Source organism: Amphiura filiformis, chromosome 6 (genome assembly GCF_039555335.1).
Source record: "Amphiura filiformis chromosome 6, Afil_fr2py, whole genome shotgun sequence".
Lineage (NCBI taxonomy): Eukaryota > Metazoa > Echinodermata > Ophiuroidea > Amphilepidida > Amphiuridae > Amphiura > Amphiura filiformis.
The window spans coordinates 72,119,936-72,147,752 of record NC_092633.1 but is presented as its reverse complement, the minus strand read 5'-3'; the positions used below and the strand labels follow the sequence as shown (position 1 = coordinate 72,147,752).

Here is a 27,817-nt window from a genome sequence, read left to right as displayed (position 1 = left end):
AACTGAAATCAGTGTACAGCATACATCATTAAGATTGCCTGATTCAACTGGCGTATGCGTACAATAAGATATCACCTATACGCCCGTGGGATATTGGATTTCAGGCAATGTCATCAGCAAAATCCCAAGTCATTACTTTTAGCTGGATAAAGACTTTATATAACTTCCGAGTCAAGATGGGGGTACATGATGGTCTTTGTTAGTACAAAGTCCACTAATACTAAAAAAAATAGGGCTGGAGCCATAACATCACCTTGCAGAACTCCGGTGAAAACATCAAAGGATCGGAGATGTATTGCCATCTATACCATCACACTTTCGAGTTGTTCTAGAGCGCACTTAAGGCGTTGACAACAGCTTCTATATACATGTATTCCATCATGTCCGAGCACTAAGAACATAATCTTTCTGTGGATGGAATCGAAGATTTTTTCGAAGATACTGCCAAAATCTAAACGTATGTTTTTACTGCTAAATGCATAGACGCATTCAATTATAATTGTTGTCATTATTTATATCAACAATGAACTTTCCATAAAATACCTTATAATATGATTTTTGCAATTATATACAAGAACATTATATGCATTGCATCAATTAAATAGCTCTTAAAACAACCTTTTTTGGAAGATACAGAAAAATAGCTGTACAATCACCATGATTACCGATGTATGTATATTACCATAATTCAGATATTAATCAGACAGTCTCAGTCAATTTAGTTTTAAGTGCCTCCTCCATTGAATGTGCTCGTGATGCTTATAATCTTTCACTTTTTATGCTTATTACGAAAGGGATCTATCTGCAAAACGGGGTGAAATAAAAAACACTGATATTTTGATTACCTCCCAAAAAAAAACCACAAAAAGGTGAGCAAACTAAAAAGTTAAAAGCTGTTGAAAACCACATAACAAAACCCTGTGTGTGACATTTTAAAGTTCAATTAGCCTGATTCGTGTCAAAAGTAAAACGTTCCATGTTCTCTTTGCTTTTCACAAAAGTATGCCGACAGAAATAATTAGACCTAAGCCTGTAAAAAAGTGAAGGGAAAATAGAGAATTGCATCAACCCACATGCAGTGGCATCAACGAAGCATGAATATATACAAAGCTCTATAGTATCGTGTATAAGTTCAAATGCAAGAACACGGCCACGAACTCAAGCATCCCTGTTTTGATTTTCTTCAGTATATAGCAGCACTTCTTGCTTGCCTGATTAAAAGCTGTGTTCAGCCGTTCTTTGCTCTCATGAAGACAGTTAACACAGAATAACTTTGGTACACACCACTGCATGAAGGAGCATACACTTATAGCTTTATTCCAGATAAAATATCATGAAATCTTCAAGATGCTTTGTCTTCACGATACCTTCAAGACTTGCAAAAAGAAATTGTACTTTCAAAAAGTGAACATTTGAAACATTCTGCATGCAATTGCATCATTTTCCATTGTTTTAGTTACTATATAACATAGAAATCGTTTCTTAATTTATAAAACCAAAAGATAGATTGCACCTTTACATGTTTAAAAGACGACCGGATTTAAAAACTAAAAACAATCATTAATTTTATTCTCAGTTTTTTTACCACTACCTATGAATCTGCAATTCTATATAAAACAATCATCTTACAAATAATTGAAGACTAAAATATAAAAAATCAATTAATTTGGTAATTTCTACCACTGCATATTGTTAACAACATATTCGGTTTTGATACGATGATGTTTCCTTATTTTGTATAGCCAATGTAATGTGTTTTATATTTATGGCATCGTTTTAAAGCATACTAATGAAATGAACTCTGTTATATCTTGTTATTGTACTTTCCGTGCCGACCGTCCAACTTGCACTTACAACAAAGGCATTTTTGAAGAAATTAAAACTCAGTAAAAAAATTGAAACATTCTATAATGTTCTGCACACTTTAATATACATCACTTGGCATACTAAACTGAATTCATTCAATCCAACTGAAGCCATATGAATGGCAAAAGGTAGAATTTCAAAAATAACAAAATTTCAATTGACGCAAGTTCCTAGCTCTCACCGCTATCAAAAGGGGGCGGAAAGTGCTTTCAAGGAGGAATCTGACATTTTTAAAAGACATATGTCTGTATTTGGTCATCTTTTAGTCAACTAAGATGTAAATGCACAGATTCAATTCTCCAAGCTCTGATTTTCTTAATGAGTATTAATTTCAATTGTTATGAGGTACATGTATTTCTAAGAACTGGATCGGCCATTATGGCACAAAGTACATAAAGTAAGGCTGTAAAGATCCGAGGTGAATGAGCTCAACGCTATAATTGTTTGCGCCAATATCTCATCTTTACACGCAAATGTTTTTAGTTGTAATTTTGTAAATATTACAAATTTCCTACAATTTCCTGCTATCTATAGGCCTACCATAGCAACATTTTAAATTGTTAATGTCGTAAGAACTATCCTTATTATAACCTGATCTACAATATGGGTCCTGTAATTAGTTCTGAAACGAGAATTAAGTACAACTTGATTTAGATATAAAGCAAACATTGCCATTTCCCACGGGAAAAATAAACCTTTATCATTACAACATGAAAGAAACATACAAACAAGCACATTATACACATTATGCAATAACTTAACTATTTTTCTATCAAAAATTGCCTCTAAGTGACAAAAATAGTACTCTTAAAACTCTCCAGACACACAAATATTCTGCATGAACATTTCTTTCGTGCTTGGGAAGGACATAGTAAGATTGCCATCGTGGTAAACACACGTCTCAAAGTCAGTGTCCTCATACCTGAGACTAAATGTTGAGGATATTTCATTTTAGGACTCTTACTGAAATTCCTTACACATGACAAATTCAGAGCCAAGAATCGTGACACTTAGTGCGCGGAAAGCGAAGGAGTTTCTTTCTTGTTTATTCCATGGATTGGATTGCAATCAACCAGGATTGACCCATTCCAGGAATGTATCTGTATTCTTGGAACCTTCCTGTGTATTGGCATTTCAGTTAAAGTCATGAAAGTAGTACAATAACGTTTCAGATGCGACGTTCAGACGTCTGTTTCATTTCCCCTTCCATCATGTCCATTAACGTCGATGACGTTGACCTTGACGTTAGCTGCTATAGTTACGTGATTGTCTTTGCGTGGTTTTTGATTGGCCGGAAGAGATAACGAATTAGACTCTAAAGGGTTCGTTGGCATTTTCAAGTTTGTCGATTCTGCATCGGCAAGGGCTCCTTGTGGGATAAGAGTCCCAGTCAATACAGATGATATAAAATCTACAACGAAGGCAGGCATATGAGTTGCAATCGACATCAGTATGGTGGAACCCATACCACATTGGTAGTGTGATCGAGGTCGTTTGGCAAAGAGCGCATGCTCCATAGCCTCGCACACTGGAGTAAGGTCCTCTAACAAACGAATATCGTCTTCGGTAAAGATGGCCTCTTCTGCCGTTTTGAAATAGAAATGACCGTACACTCTTTTAATGTCCGGGTGAAGGGATTGTACCATGTGTAGAAACGTTTTCTTAAGTCGATCATTCTTGATATTCCCTGTAAAAGAAAAGTAACACATGTTAAACAAATACAACATTCAGTTACATGAGAGTTGGTTCATATTTTTCATCTGCAAAGATGTGATAGGCCTACATTTCAGGAACCAATAGTCCAAATACTCTCAGGTCTGTGAGGACATATCTATCCCCGAATTAATACTCTGCACAATCCAGCAAGAATAGGGCCTATACGTACCAGGCGTTGAGCCCTGCCTGGTTATCTCAAACATGCGCATCTGTCAGCATGGTCACGACACAGTTTTTTTAAACCTGTACGTTTGTTCACTGAAAGACTTAACTTTGAATGTTTCCTCATACTCAATCCAATTTTACACAATACGGATTATTAAATACACTAAACTCGTCAGTTATAGTCATCCTTGCTGTTCAACAGCCTGATAATTTTGGATTATTCTGAAATATACATTTTTGTTAATTGGATTTTGCTTTCTCATTTGACACCCTGTTCGTGAAAATCGAACAACAAGAATTGACCAAGATATGCGCCTCCAAACCGTCAAAACCCAAAATCAAATATTACAATTTCAACGATTTTTTCAATGGGAACGCATCGTTGTATTGCACACAAGCACCAAGGGCCAATCAATAAAGCACACACTCCCTCATTTCAAATGATAAGTTTTGGTTTCTCCTTTGTCATGTTTGTTCAGAAACCAAATATCAAGGGATTAAAAAGCGGAGCAGATATAGGGTATATAGCCATAAGTATATAATGGCCTATTGTGTTAACATAATTATTATCGGATATCTATAGTATCGGGCGGTAGTTGCCCGGGCTAGTTGATGCTCTCTATCGTAGGTGGCATACTTTCACTTCACCGTATAATTACACCCCGAGTTCTACGAGGCTAAGAAATCATGCGCGTATATTGGGGGAGGGGGGGCTTTGTTTGTTTGTATGAAACAAAAACGATGCATGATGATGGAGATGATTTAATTATGAATTAGTTTATACCTCTTACCCTGGCTCCCCTCTCCCCACCTATATAACCTCCTCCCCCGCCTCCCCCACACTCGATATCGACTCTCCCCTACTATTTCACTCCACTCTTAAGCTCTCCTCTCCTCTCCCCTCCTTCCCTTCCCACTTCCAATGCTCTCTCCCCTCTGTTTCTCTTTCTCCCTCGCCTTACACCCCCTACACACACCCTTTTTCCTTCTCTCTTCTCTCCCTCTCTCCTTTACTCTTCTCATTTCTCATTAATAAATAAATTTGTATTATAAATAAATAAAAGTCAATTTAAACCAGCTTTCTATCATATTGATTTTCTGTCATGCGATATGCACATAAATAGAGCAGTATTGTGTATATCACCCAATTGTCTATTTTCAAGGTATTCTTTTGTAATGTCGGTGGAAATATTTCGATGGTCTATATTTTTTCACAGTGAAATAAGCCTTGGCTATTTCGAAAACTAAATCCCGCTTTCAAATGTAGATTGACTTGTTATAGACTTCTCTGCTCGTGAACACTGCGAAATTTAAAAACTTCTTTTGTATCAAGGCAACTTCAAACCTGATTTCCTGTGGTCGCACAGTTATATAACGAACTCAAATGCAAACTGAAACGGTTTGATACCAATTATAAGTTTCTAACAAATGGTACAAACAAAGATATCGATAAGTACGTCACTAAAGAGCTTAGGCAGGATAATAGGAAACCACGTGACCAAAACCAAAACTAAAACTCAATATTTGAAATGACCTAATGTAACATAGTCCGACGAGTAGAACCTTCTTTTCCTAAGTTACCAGACTATACTCAGCTCAGACTATGATCACTATCTCACATGGCGCAAGAAAGATGAATCGCGAAAGTCCAGTGACCGCGCCGCCCGAAAATCGGGAGGGCGGTTAGTAGATTTTTGTAGTTAATCTTTCTTGAGCGATCAGAGTCGGACAGGTTGTTGAACAGCAAGGATGACTATAACTGACGAGTTTCTTTTTATGCCTGGTGTAGGGTTACTACTTATGCCCAATGGTAATGAGCCAATTTTGGCTCTTAGTCAGTGTTAGTAGGCCTATTGCGTTTACCTGTGCGGAAGCCCGCCGGTTCAATTACGGACACCTTGATGTCCCATTTCTTCATTTCCATACGTAAAACGTCGGAAAACATCAACGCAGCAGCTTTGGAACTGCAATACGCTGGGTAACTGGCAGTTGGCATACGACCTGTAATACAACACAAATACAACACAAACCAAAGATCAGTAAAATGGCACACAATAAAAGCAATACTTTGATAAAAGGCTAATATCCTTGACATAGAGTTTAATAATGTGACGTTTGAATTGTTACATTATAATGCAGCTGCACTATAGAATTATTCATTATTTTCGGCGGTATTATGGTAATATCACATTTAATTAAGCGTAAAGCAGTATTAATTAATCACTATTATAATTGAAGTCAAAAATGACAGTAGTATATGGCCATTAATACGTTACGGCTTGTTGACAAACAACAGCGTTTTAACAAATTATTTCTACATCACATACGCTCGTAATATTATGCTTACTGCATCTATAAGGGCGATGTTGTACGTGTCTCGGGTTTCTAATAAACTGATGAGCATTATGTGAAAAATAATGGTATTTTGTATCCTAACCGATTCTGAGAGGAGACTCTGTGGATCAAGTGACGCCCCATGCACATAAAGCTTGGTACAACACCCCATATAGTCTAGTTCGTACAATAATCGGTCAAAATATGAACCTTTTGGAGCATTCTGGTTAAAAAACCTCCAAGAGCAATAAGACCTACCCACCAATCGCACAAGACTACTTTGGCACATTCCTACATGTGGGCTAAACCGTGGATACCATGAGAATTTGTTAATGACATTATCAGATAGATAGTAGAAATATTGCAAGTGACATCAAATATAGGTGTACACGTGTAGTGTCAGCTCACGCATTCACGTTTGATTAAAACTGATGACCTTTTAACATAATGCCAATACTCTTTGCGCTTGATGTTCAAATGAAAATCGTGTATATCAGTAAATGACCACCTACCTGACATGCTTGTCACGTTAACAATCCGACCCTTTGATTTCCGTAGAAGTGGCAAGAAGGCTTTAACCATTCGCACTTGTCCTAGGCAATTAGTTTCCCATAGTTTTTGATACATGTTGATGGGCATCAGCTCTGATTCTCCATAGTAGCATATACCGGCATTATTTACAAGTCCCCAAAGTTCTGTTTGGGTGGAATAGAGAACATAATTACATGAAAGACAGTGGTTTTTTTCGACCGGAATAAGCAAACTACGATGCAATTTTTTTATCAGTTTCGTCATTGCTCGACGGCGAAACTGATAAAAAACTTTGATTGTTTTCAACTTGGCAGATCATAAGAGCTCCTTTCTACAAATCAGTTGATTTGTCGTCAAACGTGTAAAATTGTGTTACTCAAAGTATTTCAGAGTTCCTATATGTGCACTTGTAACTTTAAGTCTCAGTTGACTGTCATGATACTAAAATTGTATGATACAAACTTTGCAATTATAACACATCGTTTAAATGTCAAATGTATCTACTTAAGGTGGGCGGTCCGATTCATATGGCGCTTTCTATATCTTACAGTGATGCATAGGCTATGTTATCAAAATTTGGCTTACATTCCAGGCTTATATTGCTCCAGTAGTTTGGATATTTAGAAGCAGAAACAGTTTTGTTCATAAAACATCGTAAGGAAAAAATAACATTTTACTACTGGAGTTATAACAAAAATTATGTGCTTTCTTCAGATGCAAATATCGCAATTATTTTTGATGTGGTAAAGTGTGGGGTGAGGCTGCCAATCGGATTATCCACAATAAGATAAGCTACAGACTGGTTGCTGGCCCTATATAGTTCTAGACTTCTGTTAGTCACAATAGGCTATCGCAGGTACAAGGGCAAATGGAACAGTAAATTACATCATTGCAACAGTGTTATAATCGACAACCTAAGTTAAACCCACCTCTATCTCCTAGCATTCCTTTAATCGTTCTCGCCACCTTGCGTACTTGATCATCTTTCGTAATGTCTAGTTGTATTGGTGTCAGCTTCCCTGAACACGTAGCAATAAGTTCATGCTCCCCGGAATCACCGCTGTAGCATATAGCGAAGACATAGGCACCGATGCTATCGAAATATTTTGCTGCAGCTTTGCCGAACCCTGAATTACAACCTATAAAAATGTATAATATTTGTAACATAATTAAAAAAACTTATCTTATTGATTTCACTCAAAAAGTCATATTAAATGGGAGGGGCAAAAGAAATGAATCCACAAATCAAAAACAACTCAAGTGAAACGTAACCAGTGGTAACGCAATGATAAGAGTAATGTTCTCTTTCCACTTAAGATGACCAGCGACCCATCGGTTAAATAACTTGCACGCGATATAACGAGAACATATACAATAACTGTACATATTCCACTTTTTGCTATGCACGTTTTACATTTTTATATTGTAAAACAGAGACACCTTGTTAAACAGAGACCACCCTCGACGACATACCATGCATACACAAACAACAACCATGTGGGACCAGAGTGGGACAGAGAGGTGTACATTTTCCATGCCCAACTCGTCGGATAAACTACTATCACTATGAGACAGAGACTAGTGTACATTTTCCACTCCCTGTGACTCCTTGGATAAACTACTAACAATATGAGACAGAGACTAGTGTACATTTTCCACTCCCGGCGACTCCTTGGATAAACTACTACCACTATGAGACAGAGACTAGTGTACATTTTCCACTCCCTGCGACTCCTTGGATAAACTACTAACACTATGAGACAGAGATTAGTGTACATTTTCCACTCCCTGCGACTCCTTGGATAAACTACTACCACTATGAGACAGAGACTAGTGTACATTTTCCACTCCCTGCGACTCCTTGGATAAACTACTACCACTATGAGACAGAGATTAGTGTACATTTTCCACTCCCTACGACTCCTTGGATAAACTACTAACACTATGAGACAGAGACTAGTGTACATTTTTCACTCCCTGCGACTCCTCGGATAAACTACTACCACTATGAGACAGAGATTAGTGTACATTTTCCACTCCCTTCAACTCCTTGGATAAACTACTAACACTATGAGACAGAGACTAGTGTACATTTTCCACTCCCTGCGACTCCTTGGATAAACTACTACCACTATGAGACAGAGATTAGTGTACATTTTCCACTCCCTACGACTCCTTGGATAAACTACTAACACTATGAGAGAGAGACTAGTGTACATTTTTCACTCCCGGCGACTCCTCGGATAAACTACTAACACTATGAGACAGAGACTAGTGTACATTTTTCACTCCCTGCGACTCCTCGGATAAACTACTAACATTATGAACCAGAGACTAGTGTACATTTTTCACTCCCTGCGACTCCTCGGATAAACTACTACCACTATGAGACAGAGATTAGTGTACATTTTCCACTCTCTGCGACTCCTTGGATAAACTACTACCGCTATGAAACAGAGACTAGTGTACATTTTCCACTCCCTGCGACTCCTCGGATAAACTACTACCACTATGAGACAGAGATTAGTGTACATTTTCCACTCTCTGCGACTCCTTGGATAAACTACTACCGCTATGAAACAGAGACTAGTGTACATTTTCCACTCCCTACGACTCCTTGGATAAACTACTACCACTATGAGACAGAGATTAGTGTACATTTTCCACTCTCTGCGACTCCTTGGATAAACTACTACCGCTATGAAACAGAGACTAGTGTACATTTTCCACTCCCTGCGACTCCTCGGATAAACTACTACCACTATGAGACAGAGATTAGTGTACATTTTCCACTCTCTGCGACTCCTTGAATAAACTACTAACACTATGAGACAGAGACTAGTGTACATTTTCCACTCTCTGCGACTCCTTGAATAAACTACTAACACTATGAGACAGAGACTAGTGTACATTTTCCACTCTCTGCGACTCCTTGGATAAACTACTACCGCTATGAAACAGAGACTAGTGTACATTTTCCACTCCCTGCGACTCCTCGGATAAACTACTACCACTATGAGACAGAGATTAGTGTACATTTTCCACTCTCTGCGACTCCTTGAATAAACTACTAACACTATGAGACAGAGACTAGTGTACATTTTCCACTCTCTGCGACTCCTTGGATAAACTACTACCACTATGAGACAGAGATTAGTGTACATTTTCCACTCTCTGCGACTCCTTGAATAAACTACTAACACTATGAGACAGAGATTAGTGTACATTTTCCACTCTCTGCGACTCCTTGGATAAACTACTACCGCTATGAAACAGAGACTAGTGTACATTTTCCACTCCCTGCGACTCCTCGGATAAACTACTAACAATATGAGACAGAGATTAGTGTACATTTTCCACTCCCTGCGACTCCTCGGATAAACTACTACCGCTATGAAACAGAGACTAGTGTACATTTTCCACTCCCTGCGACTCCTCGGATAAACTACTAACAATATGAGACAGAGATTAGTGTACATTTTCCACTCTCTGCGACTCCTTGAATAAACTACTAACACTATGAGACAGAGACTAGTGTACATTTTCCACTCTCTGCGACTCCTTGGATAAACTACTACCGCTATGAAACAGAGACTAGTGTACATTTTCCACTCCCTGCGACTCCTTGGATAAACTACTACCACTATGAGACAGAGATTAGTGTACATTTTCCACTCTCTGCGACTCCTCGGATAAACTACTACCGCTATGAAACAGAGACTAGTGTACATTTTCCACTCCCTGCGACTCCTTGGATAAACTACTACCACTATGAGACAGAGATTAGTGTACATTTTCCACTCTCTGCGACTCCTTGGATAAACTACTAACATTATGAGACAGAGATTAGTGTACATTTTCCACTCTCTGCGACTCCTCGGATAAACTACTACCACTATGAAACAGAGACAAGTGTACATTTTCCACTCCCTGCGACTCCTTGGATAAACTACTACCACTATGAGACAGAGATTAGTGTACATTTTCCACTCTCTGCGACTCCTTGGATAAACTACTACCACTATGAGACAGAGATTAGTGTACATTTTCCACTCCCTGCGACTCCTTGGATAAACTACTACCACTATGAGACAGAGACTAGTGTACATTTTCCACTCCCTTCAACTCCTTGGATAAACTACTAACATTATGAGCCAGAGACTAGTGTACATTTTCCACTCTCTGCGACTCCTCGGATAAACTACTAACACTATGAGACAGAGATTAGTGTACATTTTCCACTCTCTGCGACTCCTTGGATAAACTACTACCGCTATGAAACAGAGACTAGTGTACATTTTCCACTCCCTACGACTCCTTGGATAAACTACTACCACTATGAGACAGAGATTAGTGTACATTTTCCACTCTCTGCGACTCCTTGAATAAACTACTAACACTATGAGACAGAGACTAGTGTACATTTTCCACTCTCTGCGACTCCTTGGATAAACTACTAACATTATGAGCCAGAGACTAGTGTACATTTTCCACTCTCTGCGACTCCTCGGATAAACTACTAACACTATGAGACAGAGATTAGTGTACATTTTCCACTCCCTACGACTCCTTGGATAAACTACTAACACTATGAGACAGAGACTAGTGTACATTTTCCACTCTCTGCGACTCCTCGGATAAACTACTACCGCTATGAAACAGAGACTAGTGTACATTTTCCACTCCCTGCGACTCCTCGGATAAACTACTACCACTATGAGACAGAGATTAGTGTACATTTTCCACTCTCTGCGACTCCTTGGATAAACTACTACCGCTATGAAACAGAGACTAGTGTACATTTTCCACTCCCTGCGACTCCTCGGATAAACTACTAACATTATGAGCCAGAGACTAGTGTACATTTTCCACTCCCTGCGACTCCTCGGATAAACTACTACCGCTATGAAACAGAGACTAGTGTACATTTTCCACTCCCTGCGACTCCTCGGATAAACTACTAACATTATGAGCCAGAGACTAGTGTACATTTTCCACTCCCTGCGACTCCTCGGATAAACTACTAACACTATGAGGCAGAGACTAGTGTACATTTTTCACTCCCGGCGACTCCTTGGATAAACTACTACCACTATGAGACAGAGACTAGTGTACATTTTCCACTCCCTGCGACTCCTCGGATAAACTTCTAACAATATGAGACAGAGACTAGTGTACATTTCCACTCCCTGCGACTCCTTGGATAAACTACTACCACTATGAGACAGAGACTAGTGTACATTTTCCACTCCCTGCGACTCCTTGGATAAACTACTAACAATATGAGACAGAGACTAGTGTACATTTTCCACTCCCTGCGACTCCTCGGATAAACTACTAACACTATGAGACAGAGACTAGTGTACATTTTCAACTCCCTGCGACTCCTCGGATAAACAACTAACACTATGAGACAGAGACTAGTGTACATTTTCCACTCCCTGCGACTCCTCGGATAAACTACTAACACTATGAGACAGAGATTAGTGTACATTTCCACTCCCTGCGACTCCTCGGATAAACTACTAACAATATGAGACAGAAACTAGTGTACATTTTCCACTCCCGGCGACTCCTCGGATAAACTACTAACAATATGAGACAGAAACTAGTGTACATTTTCCACTCCCGGCGACTCCTCGGATAAACTACTAACACTATGAGACAGAGACTAGTGTACATTTTCCACTCCCTTCAACTCCTCGGATAAACTACTAACACTATGAGGCAGAGACTAGTGTACATTTTTCACTCCCGGCGACTCCTCGGATAAACTACTAACACTATAAGACAGAGACAAGAGTACATTTTCCATTCCCTGCGACTCCTCGGATAAACTACTACCACTATGAGACAGAGACCAGTGTACATTTTTCACTCCCGGCGACTCCTCGGATAAACTACTAACAGTAACACTATGAGACAGAGACAAGAGTACATTTTCCACTCCCTTCAACTCCTCGGATAAACTACTAACACTATGAGGCAGAGACTAGTGTACATTTTTCACTCCCGGCGACTCCTCGGATAAACTACTAACACTATGAGGCAGAGACTAGTGTACATTTTTTCACTCCCGGCGACTCCTCGGATAAACTACTAACACTATGAGACAGAGACAAGAGTACATTTTCCATTCCCTGCGACTCCTCGGATAAACTACTACCACTATGAGGCAGAGACTAGTGTACATTTTTCACTCCCGGCGAATCCTCGGATAAACTACTAACACTATGAGGCAGAGACTAGTGTACATTTTTCACTCCCGGCGACTCCTTGGATAAACTACTAACACTATGAGACAGAGACAAGAGTACATTTTCCACTCCCTGCGACTCCTCGGATAAACTACTAACAATATGAGACAGAGACTAGTGTACATTTCCACTCCCTGCGACTCCTCGCATAAACTATATACTACCACTATGAGACAGAGACTAGTGTACATTTTCCACTCCCTTCAACTCCTCGGATAAACTACTAACACTATGAGGCAGAGACTAGTGTACATTTTTCACTCCCGGCGACTCCTCGGATAAACTACTAACACTATGAGACAGAGACTAGTGTATACATTTTCCATTCCCTGCGACTCCTCGGATAAACTACTAACACTATGAGACAGAGACAAGAGTACATTTTCCATTCCCTGCGACTCCTCGGATAAACTACTAACACTGAGACAGAGACTAGTGTGCATTTTTCACTCCCGGTGACTCCTCGGATAAAGTACGACCACTATGAGGCAGAGACTAGTGTACATTTTCCACTCCCTGCGACTCCTCGACTAGCCATGAGATTAGACATGTTCCACTCACCATGCTCACGTAGAATGCCAAACAACACCACAGGACACAGACTAATTTACATTTGACACTCTCTGCGATTCTACGGATAAACAACTTTTAAGTTGCTTTAAAGCAGTGAGCCAGCATTTCCACTCTCGGCAACGCCGCGGATAAACTACTCTCATAATGAGACGCCAACTTCTTAACATTTATCATATTAGTGACCCCTTCAACGAGATTAAACTATAGTCTAATCTTTGGACCCCTTATAGCCAACATTCATCATGTATAGGAAGAGCTACCATTCAAGTGTGGTCTGAATAGACTTGAAATAAAAGTTTGTGTATTTTACAGGGCACAAAACATGCAAAAACATAATGAAATATCCTAAATGGCGAATTGTTATTTCACAAAAAAGCTTGATAAATATACGATACCACGGTAAATTTAAAACAAACGCGTTATACCTTTTGAGCTCCATAGCGTATACGTATTTAGTTAAACTATTTGTTCACAAATTGAATCATCACAACTCGAGTTTGTAAGTTAATCACCAAGGGTATCCCATGGCTACACTCGAGATGCGATTTCAGCTGCTCCATCCACGTAATACGGTGAACATCGTAGTTAATGGGTCTATATTTCAATCGCCATGATCGCTACCGATTTAGCAGCTTGGATGTAATGTTATTTCTTGCGCCAACATGAAAGATAACTATTTTCAAAAAATGTGTTCCTTCGGCAAGTTTTCGTAAAAGCAGACAATTAGCTTCTTTAAGACCGTGATGCCCCTCGAAAAGATCCCCATGACCCACATGATCGTATAAGGGAAAATTAATTTGACCCGTAAAACTTTCAAACGTGGAAGTGGGTTTAAACTGTCATACCGTAGTGATATACTTTCAAACATGTTTAATTATTCGTCTGGTCCCATGGATCCCAGAAATGTGAGATTTGCGCGCGTTTTGATACCCCATACGTCCAACGTCGTTCAATATTAACAAGTGTTTTAAAGAGAAAAAAAAACGAATTCAAAAGTTACAGTACTTTATATTGATTTCAGCGTGAAGATAAACATGCCAAAATGCTTTCGTAATAACCATTGATAGCTGTAAACCTTTAATTTCGGGTATTTCCTTTAAAAACAATAGTGTGTTGTTAATATTGTACGACATTTATAACAGTTGCGTTACTTTTTATGAGGTCTTTAGTTACATCATAACTTGCTTTTGGTCACAGCAAAAGAAATGAACCTTAATTTTCTGCACAAGTAGCAATCTGATTGGTCAATCATCACTTGCTCATCACTAGTGGTTGAACCATATCACTTGAAATATGTGTCTTTTTCTGTCTATCATGTCTATCGTACCCTGGGAAGTTTAATGGCCATATCATCCCACATATCATATTTTTCCCGGGACTGACTTCCCTGGTTGTTTTTAAACGTCCGCTTAATGCAGACTTGATTTCAGTTTAATATACATCGACCTTTGGTAATATTGTCCTATAGGTAAATAAACACACTCTACACGTTTAGATTTGCCAAGTTTATGATGGCCATCTGAGGTATAATAAACATTCTACTATATATTTTCCACTTGAAATCTCGCACGAATTGTTTATATACCTCTTGGGTACGGAAGATCTCATAGGAAGGCTGGCATGACGAGATAAGACAAATCTTTCACAGACAGTCTGAAATTTTGATATAAATTTGCATTAAACACCTTAGTGATATATTTAATTGAAGGGAAATTTCATAAACCTACTGTATATTCTCCTCATGAATCAAACAACTTTCGTCTCATTTATGACATTTTTGTCGCTTTACAGGCAGACAAGAAATCAATAAAGACTTCGGATGTGCGTTACAAATTAATTAATGTTTTCTCATGGCATATACTTACTTTACGATGACCTATACAAACACGTCTCTCCCCGTCACCCCCACACACACCCACCCCCACCCACATCCCAAGTGGAAGGACGATGCGAACTTGTCGACTTTAATATTTCACATAATATTTAACTTAAATATTTTGTGATATTTTGTTGTATCAGTCAGACAGAAGCAATCTGATTGGTCAATCATCACTTGCTCATCACTAGTGGTTGAACCATATTACTTGAAATATGTGTCTTTTTCTGTCTATCGTACCCTGGGAAGTTTAATGGCCATATCATCCCACATATCATATTTTTCCCGGGACTGACTTCCCTGGTTGTTTTTTAAACGTCCGCTTAATGCAGACTTGATTTCAGTTTAATATACATCGACCTTTGGTAATATTGTCCTATAGGTAAATAAACACACTCTACACGTTTAGATTTGCCAAGTTTATGATGGTCATCTGAGGTATAATAAACATTCTACTATATATTTTCCACTTGAAATCTCGCACGAATTGTTTATATACCTCTTGGGTACGGAAGATCTCATAGGAAGGCTGGCATGACGAGATAAGACAAATCTTTCACAGACAGCCTGAAATTTTGATAATAAATTTGCATTAAACACTTTAGCGATATATTTAATTGAAGGGAAATTTCATAAACCTACTGTATATTCTCCTCATGAATCAAACAACTTTCGTCTCATTTATGACATTTTTGTCGCTTTATACAGGCAGACAAGAAATCAATAAAGACCTTCGGATGTACGTTACAAATTAATTAATGTTTTCTCATGGCATCCCAGCAAACACAAAAACATTTTAAAAACGTTTTTAATAAGTTATATTTTGGCTTTTGGTTTACATAAAAACGTTTTAATAACATTAAAATGTCGGGTTATATAAAGGTCATGAAAACGTTTTAAAACCTTTTGTATGAAAACACACCACAACAATATTTTTAAAATGTTTTCAAAAATGTTATTGTAAACTATTCTTGCAAACATTTTTTGCCAAATAGTTTGTCAACACTTAAATAACATTATGTTAAAATATTTGCACTCAGCAAACACAGAAATGTTCTTGAAAAGTTTTTTTCAAAACGTTTTAATAACATTTAAATGTCGGGTTATATAAAGGTCATGAAAATGTTTTTAAAACGTTATTGCAAATATTTTGGGCAAACATTTTGCGCAAAATATTTTTTCAACCCCAAAATAACATTCTGTTTAGAATGTTTTGTATCAAGTTTTTAAAATGTTTTTGGAATGTTATTAAAACGTTTTATACCCTTTATATAACCCGACATTTAAACGTTTTCTCTAAAACATTTTTTGTTTGCTGAGCAGTAGATTATCAAAAATGATTTTTAATGTTATGAAAACGTTTTATACCCTTAATATACCCTTTATATAACCCGACATTTAAACGTTTTCTGACAACCTTTTATAACCTTTTGCGAATGATGTCGAAAACGTTTTGTGTTTGCTGGGATATACTTACTTTACGATGATCTATACAAACACGGCCCTTCCCGTCACCCCCCACACCCCCACCCACACACACACACCCCCACCCACCCACAACCCAAGTGGAAGGACGATGCGAACTTGTCGACTTTAATATAATTCACGTAATATTTAACTTGAATATTTTGTGACATATTTTGTTGTATCAGTATAAGATCATGGATAACATCCCAAAATATTTTAAGAACTGCTTCTATATATACGAGATCCTCGGTATCGTGGTCATGTACTATCCCAGCAAACACGAAACGTTTTACAGAAAACGTTAATGTATGATTATAAAGAGTGTAAAAACGTTTGAATAACATTCAAAAAACAGTTTTGAAAACTTGATGCAAAACATTCTATAGTGAACAGAATGTTTATATTTATGTGTTGAAAAAACATTCTGCAAAAATGTTTGTCCAAAATATTTTACAATCACGTTTTAAAAACGTTTTCATGACCTTTATATAACCCGATATTTAAAAGCTATTAAAACGTTTAAAGATCCTTTTTGTGTTTGCTGGGTTACGAACCAGAATGAATTCAAACCAAGGATGTCTCATCGTTTTGCAGCAATGGCACATCAGCTCCCATGATGTATTATGAAAACCGTATATGTCCGATTTGCTTCAAACAAAAGGCATATTGGTATAAGTGTACTTTGCCCTATACTCAATAAATATGTTTAAAACAGAGCATTTCCTAATTTCCATAAATAACCTCATATAGGCCTACCACCTTAATAATATGTTCATAATATATAAGTGCCTTTGGGGATGATTTAGTAACAGTATAATAATTATTAAACATTATTATTGCACACTTTAGTATTAAACAGGTACCTCTGCAATACTGCATGCAATTTTTTGATTCCATGCTGCATCTCTTTATATGAAGTCAAAAAATTCATTTAAAAAAGCACACATATATTTCAATATGCTTTGGGTGATATTTGTCTGACCCGGCACATCGCACAAATTAATTATAGCTAAGCGCCCACAAAGATTTCTTGATATCATCATGATCATATGTAATTGAAGAAATGAAGCCGTCGTAAGGCCCGCTAGCCTTTTGGATTATGGCACCCTCGATGTAAAAGGTATATAAGATCCTAAATGGGTACTTATATATAGATGATTACTTCTGGAGACAGTGTATGAATGAAGACGCCGCGATAATGTATACAGAATATTATAGAAATCCCAACTTTTTTTGCCACACATTTTTTGTTTTGCGAACACTTACCGGTACGACATGTCATGCAGCATAAAATCGAAATTTTCGAGGAGCACCCATTTATACCATTTATATAGTCCGAAATGGGTTTACGACATTCAGGGTGTAAGACATTATAGGTATAGGGTATGTGTTCCAGAATTAGGGTTACGAGACGGGCTTAATAGTTATATGTCAATGGTGCAGAGTTAGGGTTATATGGTAAAGAATAGGTTCATAACGAACCTTATTGGTTTTTCGAATCAATGACCCGTCGGACTATTGCAATTACTGTATACCATTCTATAGTTTCTGATACACGAAAGAAACCCTCTGACACGAAATATGAAAGTCACCTTTGGAGCTGAGATTCTCAATAAAAAGATCCACATGATTGACTTCCACAAAAAGTATAATCATAATCATAAATGTCACCAGATTGATGCAGCTGACAGCATGATCGAAATTAGATGGAATACAGGCTATATCAAAATATTTGGAATAATTCACCAATTTCCCGTGACTAAGGACATGAGACTGTCACGACAAAATGCAACTAAAGATCACCTGATTTGTAGATTAATGTTGTACAAACTCTTAAAACCATATATCTGGACATTTCAAGACGTTCCATTTGGAAACAGCACACATTAACATCAAAACTGATGGGAATACTGATCATTTTGATACAGCTTGGTGTATTGCATTCGAAAAGGTTGTTAACCATGCAGTCAGAAATAAGTGAAGTCAGTCAGAAATGGGGCCCATGGCGTCGAAGTCGCGTCCCCTGAGATACCATATAGTTTGTATGTTAATTGTTTTAGGGATGGCTTTTGCAACGAGTTAATTTTGGAGCAAGTCGATCAATAATTGCGTCAAATATCACATACTCGTGATACATATACAGGGTGCAAGATTTATTGCTGGCTGCTATCTACTGAAGATGACCGCATAATATTTAATGACATTCAAATCAAAAATCCAAATAGTTAATATGTAAATCATGTGCATAACATGCAAATAAGAGTAATGCCTGTAGCAGGTGTTTCGTGAAAATAATTAAATTGCAAGTTAACGTTATAGGAAATAATAAATACATTGACAATCTCTGAAATCTTAAAAATGCTATAAAATTAATGCAATATATACTAATGCATTCGTATATAGTAATGTTGGCCCTACGTGCATGATCTATTTTATTTAATGTTATCAACTACTAACATTTGAGGTGTACTGATTGTGATTTAATTGATTTTTACTGATCAAGGCGGAAAACCCGTCATATCTGATGCAAAGTCATCATCGTAAAGCGTCGTTTTGACACATCAGTTAAGTTGAGAATACGTCATTATGGAATGCGTGACTGGAGGTGAGCATGCAACATTTGACACTATCGCCGTCGTGTTCCAATGTATATTATCTCCTCTATATCACAGCTACAGGCAATGAGAACAAATGCATACTGCAAAATGGTTGCAACTTGTCAACATGTTTCATACAAAATGATTAACTCGCCCTGCGTGGAAACACACATCAAAGATGAGAGTGTCGCACAGATGATAACATGATTCGCACCCTACATTTTGGTATATAGATCTACTGCTGACCCTAACCTAAAACAAAATACTCAAATCTAAACAAAATTCTTTCATTTTACACGCAACAAAGTTCAAATTTATTTTGAAACTGTGTGGTCTTTGATAATTGGTTTTCAGGTTTGACCCCCTAAAATGGAAAATGGCTCAAATGAATAATGCATACCCCGACCCTTCAAATGAAGCACCAACAATGCCTGTAAGTTCTTTATTGTTTTTCGTCCCACCCAAATGACAATTTTGACCTCTCAACTAAAATGATGATGCGTGGTACGTATAGAATTAAAATAAAAACACATACGCCAACGCAGGGTGCATTCATGAACAACTTTTCACTCAGACAGAGTTCACAAACGAACACACAACACACGCGCCAGTTACAGAAAAGTCTAGAAAAGTATGATGCCATGCAATTACAAGCATAATACAGTGATATGATGGCAGCCATCTTGAAAATTTAACAGCTTAAAGTGTATACAAATGGTTAGGTTAATGGGACTGAGTCAACCAACATATCAGACATCACTATTATGCTATGTCATGAAGCTCAAAAAAAAAGATTCAGTCACTCAATCAGTCACAGCATGAAGACCGGGCATGTAGAATATCTTCTTCATAACATCACATATACAATTCTTTTGCAAAACGATGATTGTCTTTAATTCCGCTACTGGGTATAAACCTCCTTGCGCATTTGCACTTTTCATATCATAATATTATTAAAGCAAAAGCAAGTTCATTTTGATTCAAATAGTACCTTTCTATGAAGGCACTATACACACGACATGGCATTTATATGATTTTGAACTTGCAGATGTTTTGTAAATCAAATTAGGCAATTGAATTAGTGCCCTTTTTCATCTCTGCAGAAACGTGTGTTTCTTGGTTACTCTTCAAAAAGGGGAACTTGATGCTGCGTCCAGAGAATTCAAAATAGCCTAGAACACAATTTGATAATCGATATATGCTAGTCTAGTTCAAGTATATCGCTTCAAATATCATTTCCCTTGTCTTGTCCTCGTACATGTGATGTATTTGTAACTGAGGGAGATGCGTTGAAGTATATAGATAGTACTATACTGCGTGTGATGAGATATAGCTAAAACATTGACCTTCATCATGTACATTTTGTCAAAATAATTATCCAAATACATGAAAATTGTGAAATATAAATAGCAGTTCACTATGTTCATGAAATTGAACATGAGCTTTGTATTCTATAAATCTGTACTGAGGTGCCTATGTGTGATCATACTCTTTCCGTTGATGCTACGGAATAATAATGCTACTTTTGTTGTAGCTTGTTGTATGGGGTACGTAAAGGGGATTGACATCTGCCTGCACTTTTTTGCTTTGATGATAAACAGGGATGTTGCTGATCTGATGAAGACTCATGGGATGCCCCTCATAACCATCATCATATCATTACCTCTACAATATGACATGTTCACCAATTGAATTGTTGTTAATTTATAATATTTTAATTCTGCATAAAATTAATAACTGTATATGTTAATATAATCATACTATTTTATTCACTTGGATTAAAAGATGTATCACTCAATTCATCTATCATAGCTTGAGCATCTTTGAGTTGGCCTCGTCAATATGCAGATTCGGGTCCATATAAAATATAATATATACGGCAGTGGATAAGGTTTCCACGTCGAACAGAATTGTCCCACATTTATACTTTAATGATCAAGTCGTCCATGTTCTATAGTTTCCATGCATGTTATGACAGTCAGAGCCTCTATACAACATGGAAGAGGCACAGAGTGAACCAATATGACATCGATTGTTCGATGAAAGGTTAGGTAAAAAAGAATTTCCAGGGAAAAGAATATCGTTCATTTCCCGATTTGTTCACTCCAGTGGCGTAGCTAGGACTTCATAAAAAAAAAGGGGAGGGGGGGGGGGGGGGGCAACAACTTTCAAGGGGGACAAACTTTGACAAAAATGGTAAAAAATGGGCTAAAAGTACAAAAAAGGGCATAGAAATCTTAAATATCTTGGCGGACAGCATGGGGGGGTCTCACAGATGGGGAGCTGCTTTTTTTTAATCGAATTAAAATGAAACCATTAATTGAAATTGCTGTGAAATTGTATATCCATATCCTATTGCATTTAAAATGAGCACCAACGTATCATACTCGCCAAAATGGTCTCATAATGTTCCTACCATATATCTCCTCACACATTAGACGAAACAAAACTGATTTGATGTTGGAAAAGAACCAAAGGTTGATAATTGATGACTAAGATAGTGCTAACTAGGATGTCATTTCTAGCGCTATCTTAAATTCTATGATTTTCTTCAAAGCCATGAGCACAATGAGGCCGCATGCAGATGAAACATTGGGTCGATCGCCTGTGACATGAATAGTTCGAGGCAACCCGGGAAAGGGAAAAACAACTTTAGTGGTATTGAATTGCACATGACTTTATTGTCAACATAGGCAGCGTAAAACATAAAAGATGTATGTACTGTTGTACATGAGTGCACCGTGCATGGCGTAGATATATGCATCAAGAGCAATGAGGCAAGTTAGGGCTTACCGTCCATTGAAAGAAAATCTAAACGGTTTTTATTGTGTTGAATGATCTTCCATCGAAAAGACCAAAGGATCTATAGATGTTACTGTCCATGCTGTCAGAATCACACATTATACATTGTGATAGAATTTTTTTCTTCAATCATTATATACTTATTATATTATATTATATTAGGCCTATATTATATTATATTATATTATATTATATTATATTATATTATATTATATACCGGTATTCGTGTAGTTTCCTGTTTTCTTTTCAAAAAATCGAAACTCTCTTAAACTTTTTAAAGTAGATATAGGCCTATATCGCCATGAATGTAAAAAAGTTTGAATGTAAAAATTTGGGCTATCAAAGTGATTTTAACATTTTTGATTAAATACCACACTGTCATGACTGCATGTTTAGAAATCGGGGACAGATTGGTGTTTAAAAAATTAAAATGTTTGTATTTTGATCCTAAACTTCTAAACACATTTAATCCTATGGAGTGTGTTTAGAATCTAAACATTAAACTGTTTGAAGGTGGGTAACTTGATTGACAGCCTCATCCCCCCACTTTACCCCCATCAAAATGTTGATTTTGGTATCAGGTGAAAAATCCAAATAAACACTAATAACATGCAAACTTACTATATTAATTTATAACTTATAATATTTCTTTCTCCCCGGCCGCTGTTTGCAGAAACCCTGGTAAGATGTAGGCATATACATGTACGTCTGTATTAAATAAAGTCATTGCACTATATTACTCTATTGATTGCAGTAAGATGTTTATTTTGTATATTGCACTCGCTTTTTATATATAAACCGTTGACAAGAAATATAGGCCATATAAATGTATAAATATTGACAATTTATTGTGCATCCGTAGTTTACTACGACCTTGTCTAGGACAGATAAACGCATCATATAATGTTAGGCTGATGTACTGTTTGCTATATCTAAATATATCACGTATAGTCTGACAGAATAGCCATGTGGAAATGAGATCTTCACAAGTGCACAAGAACGCATCCTCTCGTTGACCTTTGCTTGATATCTCCATTTGACATTTCTTGTCTGTATTATAGTGTTTACATTGTCCCTTATTCTCGGGAATTATAACTTGCGTCAAAAATCTCAATATCCAACATTTCGCATAAATAAAGACCACACTTGCCATTTCTTTCAATCTCTTATAGCTCTTTAAATCACCATTCATTATTTTGTCTATTTTTTATGCTAAAAGTAGTACAAATTACACTAAAATACACATGACACACATGTTAGAGGCATTTTGATAGTGCTCTATTCATATTTCAAAAAGACTAATTGAGTTGGGCAAAGAACATTGATCGATATGCCTTTTATTTTAAGCTAATCGGACATACAGTTTTCATATTACAAACAGTTTAAATTTCTTGGTATTGTATTGTTTTTATCAATAATCAATATAGCAAAATGAGCTAACATGACTTGAAAATGCTCATTAGTAATAATTTTTACCAATATTTAGCTAAAAACAATGCATAAATATTCATAACATATTTAATTAACAGATTATTGGTTTCAAACTTGGTCAAGGTGTTCAAGATGACCTCCAGATAGTTTATGCATAATTAATTATCTAGCCGCCCTAATTTGCATAATTAATGAGCATTTATGCAAATCAGCTCATTAATTATGCAAATATATAAATTAGATGGCAACTAGACAATATAATACATTAGATCATATTAGAAACACTTCAAGGCAAAATTCTACAAAATAAAAGTACTCTGAACATTTATACTTCAATTGATATTTAGCAAAATACAGGCAAAAATTACATAATGAGCTTTTTCAGTAATACTACATTGTAGCTCATTAACTACATTGAGTATTGATAAAAACAATAAGATGCTAAGAAAATATAAACTGATATATTAATGAAAACCGTATGTCCGATTTGCTTTAAACAAAAGGCATATTGGTCAGTGTATTTTGTCCTATATAATACTCTATTATCCTGTTTAAAACATGCTCAGGCCATTTTCTAGTTTCCAGAAAATGCCTCATACCAAGAACTTCAATTTTAAAAATGTAAATATTGTCATATTGATTGCTATAAAATAATAATGAAAACATGTGTCAAATGTATATTTGCCTTTTGAACTGTCATTTGTTTTACTTTAATGCCATTTTAATTAATTAAGTTTTCAGCGTTCACCCATGATTGGGTGTATGTGTTGCGACTGAGGTGGTGGGTCGGATGTGTGGGGACTGGGCAGGGTGGGGGAGGGAAGGGTGTCCAGCTTGCAGGGGTAAGTTTTAGGTGTCAGTGTATCGGGGTAATGTGTGGTGTATAGTGGGGGTGAGTTTGTTTGAATGTAGGGTGTGTTGTTTGTTGAACGTTATCTAATGTGGGCCTACTTCGTGAAATGTGTCAGCGTGTCTTGATACCAACCATCCCGAAATGAGTCATGATTTGAAGTTGTTGGGTTTTAAACTTTTAATCACTAAACATTACGTGTTGCACGATCAGTTGTACATATTAATAACAAGTATTGACTCTCAATCGGGCCATTTCTATTTGCAATCAATACAATTTATCGCATTGAATGAATAGCATTTGATAGTATTGACCAGTTTATTGGTTCCTGCCCTACAATATATAAGTGCAGACTGTGCACGGATTATTAACAAAAGAGCAACAAAAGACGGAGGTCATGTCTCACTTTCAGTGTGCGACAGAAAATAAAATGGCTGGTCGCAGTGTTGGGAAATATTATTTGAAAATTATATTCATGGAATTGTAGATTTGTCCTTTTCTCTTCATATTTCAATTCAATTTATGCACGTATCTATAATTTTAAAATATAGGAATCAATTTCTCTTTGTGATTTTTTTAAATGGTGGGTTTAATCAAAGATACTAAAAAATAAATTTTTAGTATCTTTGGTTTAATTTAGTGCATGAAGCGGAAGTTCGCACTACTGCATGTACATTTTTTATGTTATACCACGTGCATGCATGAAGAATTATGCATAGAGTTCATGCATATTTTGAGCAATTAATTAATTTACAGTTCAGATATTGTGGTATTGTTTAATGAGAGCCGATGAAATCTTAAATTTTGTGCACCAATGCCATATGTTCAGTGCAGAATCTTATCAAGATAAATATGACCTAAATGTACATACGTTGAATTTGCCAATTAGTTATGTACGTGGTACACTCTAAATTACAAGGATTTACAAATAAATCCTTAAGATTGTAATTATGGACCAATCAATTTTAGATTTAAAATTAATCTTATAAATTTGAATTTTAAATCTGTAAGATTTAATTTAAAATCTAATAGGCTACTTGATTGGTCCCTAATCACAATCCCTTAGGATTTATTTTAAATCCTTGAAAATTAGAGTGTATGACTATATGTAAGGGACCTGCCTTATATTGATCAAAGTCTTTGGGTATAGGCCTATAAAATGGGCGCGTAAGAAACTACTTTTTAGTAAAGAAGACAATGCAGAAAGGTCTACTTTGTGGTGTTCTGATCTGGATAAATATTCAGATCACTGAGCTGAGCCCACTTGAATGTATAAATTTGCATTTGCTGCTACCAGAAGTCAACTTTCCAGGCTGCTACCAATATTCACGTCACGGGGTTATGAGTTTTTATGTAGCTTTGTTCAAGAATAGATACATATGGCGTGGGAATCCTTGTTTCGTGTTTATCTATATCCGCCATCCTTGTTCAAGTTTGCTGTAAGCTCTTCAGGAACTTCTCACTTCCCAACCAATTTTTATGCAGTTTTATATTATTTATAGGCTCTATATACACGTCTTCCGTGAGAAAAGAAAAAGTGTACGGGAAGAGGCATGACCGTGATAGCGGGTTTGTAGGCCTACTCAGTGTTATTTTAAATGCAATATGTTTATTTGCAGAGTGATTTCGGAGTAAGCATTATTTCATTCCGAGGTGTTAGCTGGGCAATTAATAAATTTAGTAGGCCTAAAAACAAAATATTGATCGTGTTTATATGATTATCAACTTCATAAAGCGTTCAAAAAACAAAAGCTATATCACGTTGCACCATGGAGGTAATAATACCTCCATGGTTGCACCACAAAATTGGTAATGGTTCGGTGCCTAATGTAATGGTCCCGTTAATGGTACAAAATTTATATGCATTGGTGTTTAATATATTGATCGTTAAAATAGTATATACTACGTACAAATGTATAGTATTAATAGTATTTATTTTGTATGATATGACAGCTAGAAGGAGATGTACATACCTGTAATAATGACAACTTTCCCTTCGACATCGATATACTGCTGAGGAAGATATTGATAAAGATAGAAACATGCTACGCAGAAAACAGCAAGACCGCAAAATCCACCCAAGAAATACTGGCAAAAAGGCTGTGCCACGGTGGGTAATATTAGCACCAAAATATAGGGGAAACTAAGTAACAATTCATCTTTTAGATATCTCCACAAAACAGCTCCGTTGAACCACAATGTGACGGCTGAATAACACAACAATTTCAGCGACATTGTTGTGAGAACGTCGGAAAAAATATTACTGGTAATGAGTTCCATGCACCATACGGATGATGGAACAAATATATTATTTTATCACCGATCTTTCATGGATATTTCTCCATCATCTGATCAAAAGAAAATACGCAACAGAAGAAGATGGAAGATGAACTTTGGTAGTCAGGTCAATAATATATATATCCGAAACGCTGCATGTTATTTCTGGCTGCCTATCTCGCATGCTTTTACTAGCTCAACGTGTCCGATTACAGTGCTAAATCTGACGGTACGGTAAGCAGTCAGGGTCATCTGCATCTATCATCAAAACACCAACGTGTTTCTCTTCCGGGGTTTCCCGTCTCTTACACACTCTGTACACAATGATATATCATGTATATGCACACTCGCATAATTTAATTATTGTGGCGCTTTTTGCTATTTTGAAAAACGCAGATGGGTTAGGACAGCTAGGCTAGTGAAGTTTTTTTCAGGCCTGTTTTTTAAATCTTTTTAGGGGCGCCCTCCACGGAGGGGGCCCATATATAGGCATGACTTTGTGAAAAGTTTCTAATTTCACTCTTGCTAGATTTACTTCGTAATTGTTTTGCCAAAAGTATGCCCAGCTTAAAAATAAAACCACAATTTGCTTGGATTTGATTTTATTACTGTTTTCTGATATGCACGGGATAAAATCTTGTGCGTAGCTGTGCGTATATTCTTTGTTTAAAATACAAAATTAATGGACTTATAAAAACACCAAATAAATCGAGACCTTTGACCTGTGTATGGCTTAACCAGTTTACCGCCTCTTAGAACCCGATAGACGGTGACCAACACTATGGACTACAATAGCCTAATCTCAATGGCATAGTCCAATAACCTCAAATAAACAATCATAGTTAAAAGGATTTTAGGCACTAGCGCCCTAAAAGCAACCGTTTTTCAATTTTTTTAATGCTTTTTCAATTTTTGGCGCCCTTTTTTATTTGCTAATTCGTTTTGCCGCCCCTTTCGTTTTTGCCGCCCCTGTTTTTGCCGCCCCTTCTTCTTCCGCCGCCCCTTCGTTTTTGCCGCCCCCTGCTTTGACCCCGGGGGGCTGGCGCCCCCAAAGCCCCCCCCCAAATACGCGCAT

The 27,817-nt window shown here is 36.9% G+C and overlaps 1 protein-coding gene across 1 annotated transcript; it reads right to left on the bottom strand.

Moving 5' to 3' along the window:
* Positions 1-34: 34 nt before the first annotated feature.
* Positions 35-27,013, bottom strand: LOC140155979 (retinol dehydrogenase 16-like). The gene is made up of 5 exons (XM_072179020.1): positions 26,439-27,013; positions 7,542-7,751; positions 6,594-6,776; positions 5,611-5,748; positions 35-3,553 (listed from the first exon to the last, which is right to left on the bottom strand). Exons 1-5 carry the CDS (start codon positions 26,743-26,745, stop codon positions 3,048-3,050), a joined length of 1,344 nt encoding a protein of 447 aa, XP_072035121.1. The 5' UTR covers positions 26,746-27,013; the 3' UTR covers positions 35-3,047.
* Positions 27,014-27,817: the final 804 nt, after the last annotated feature.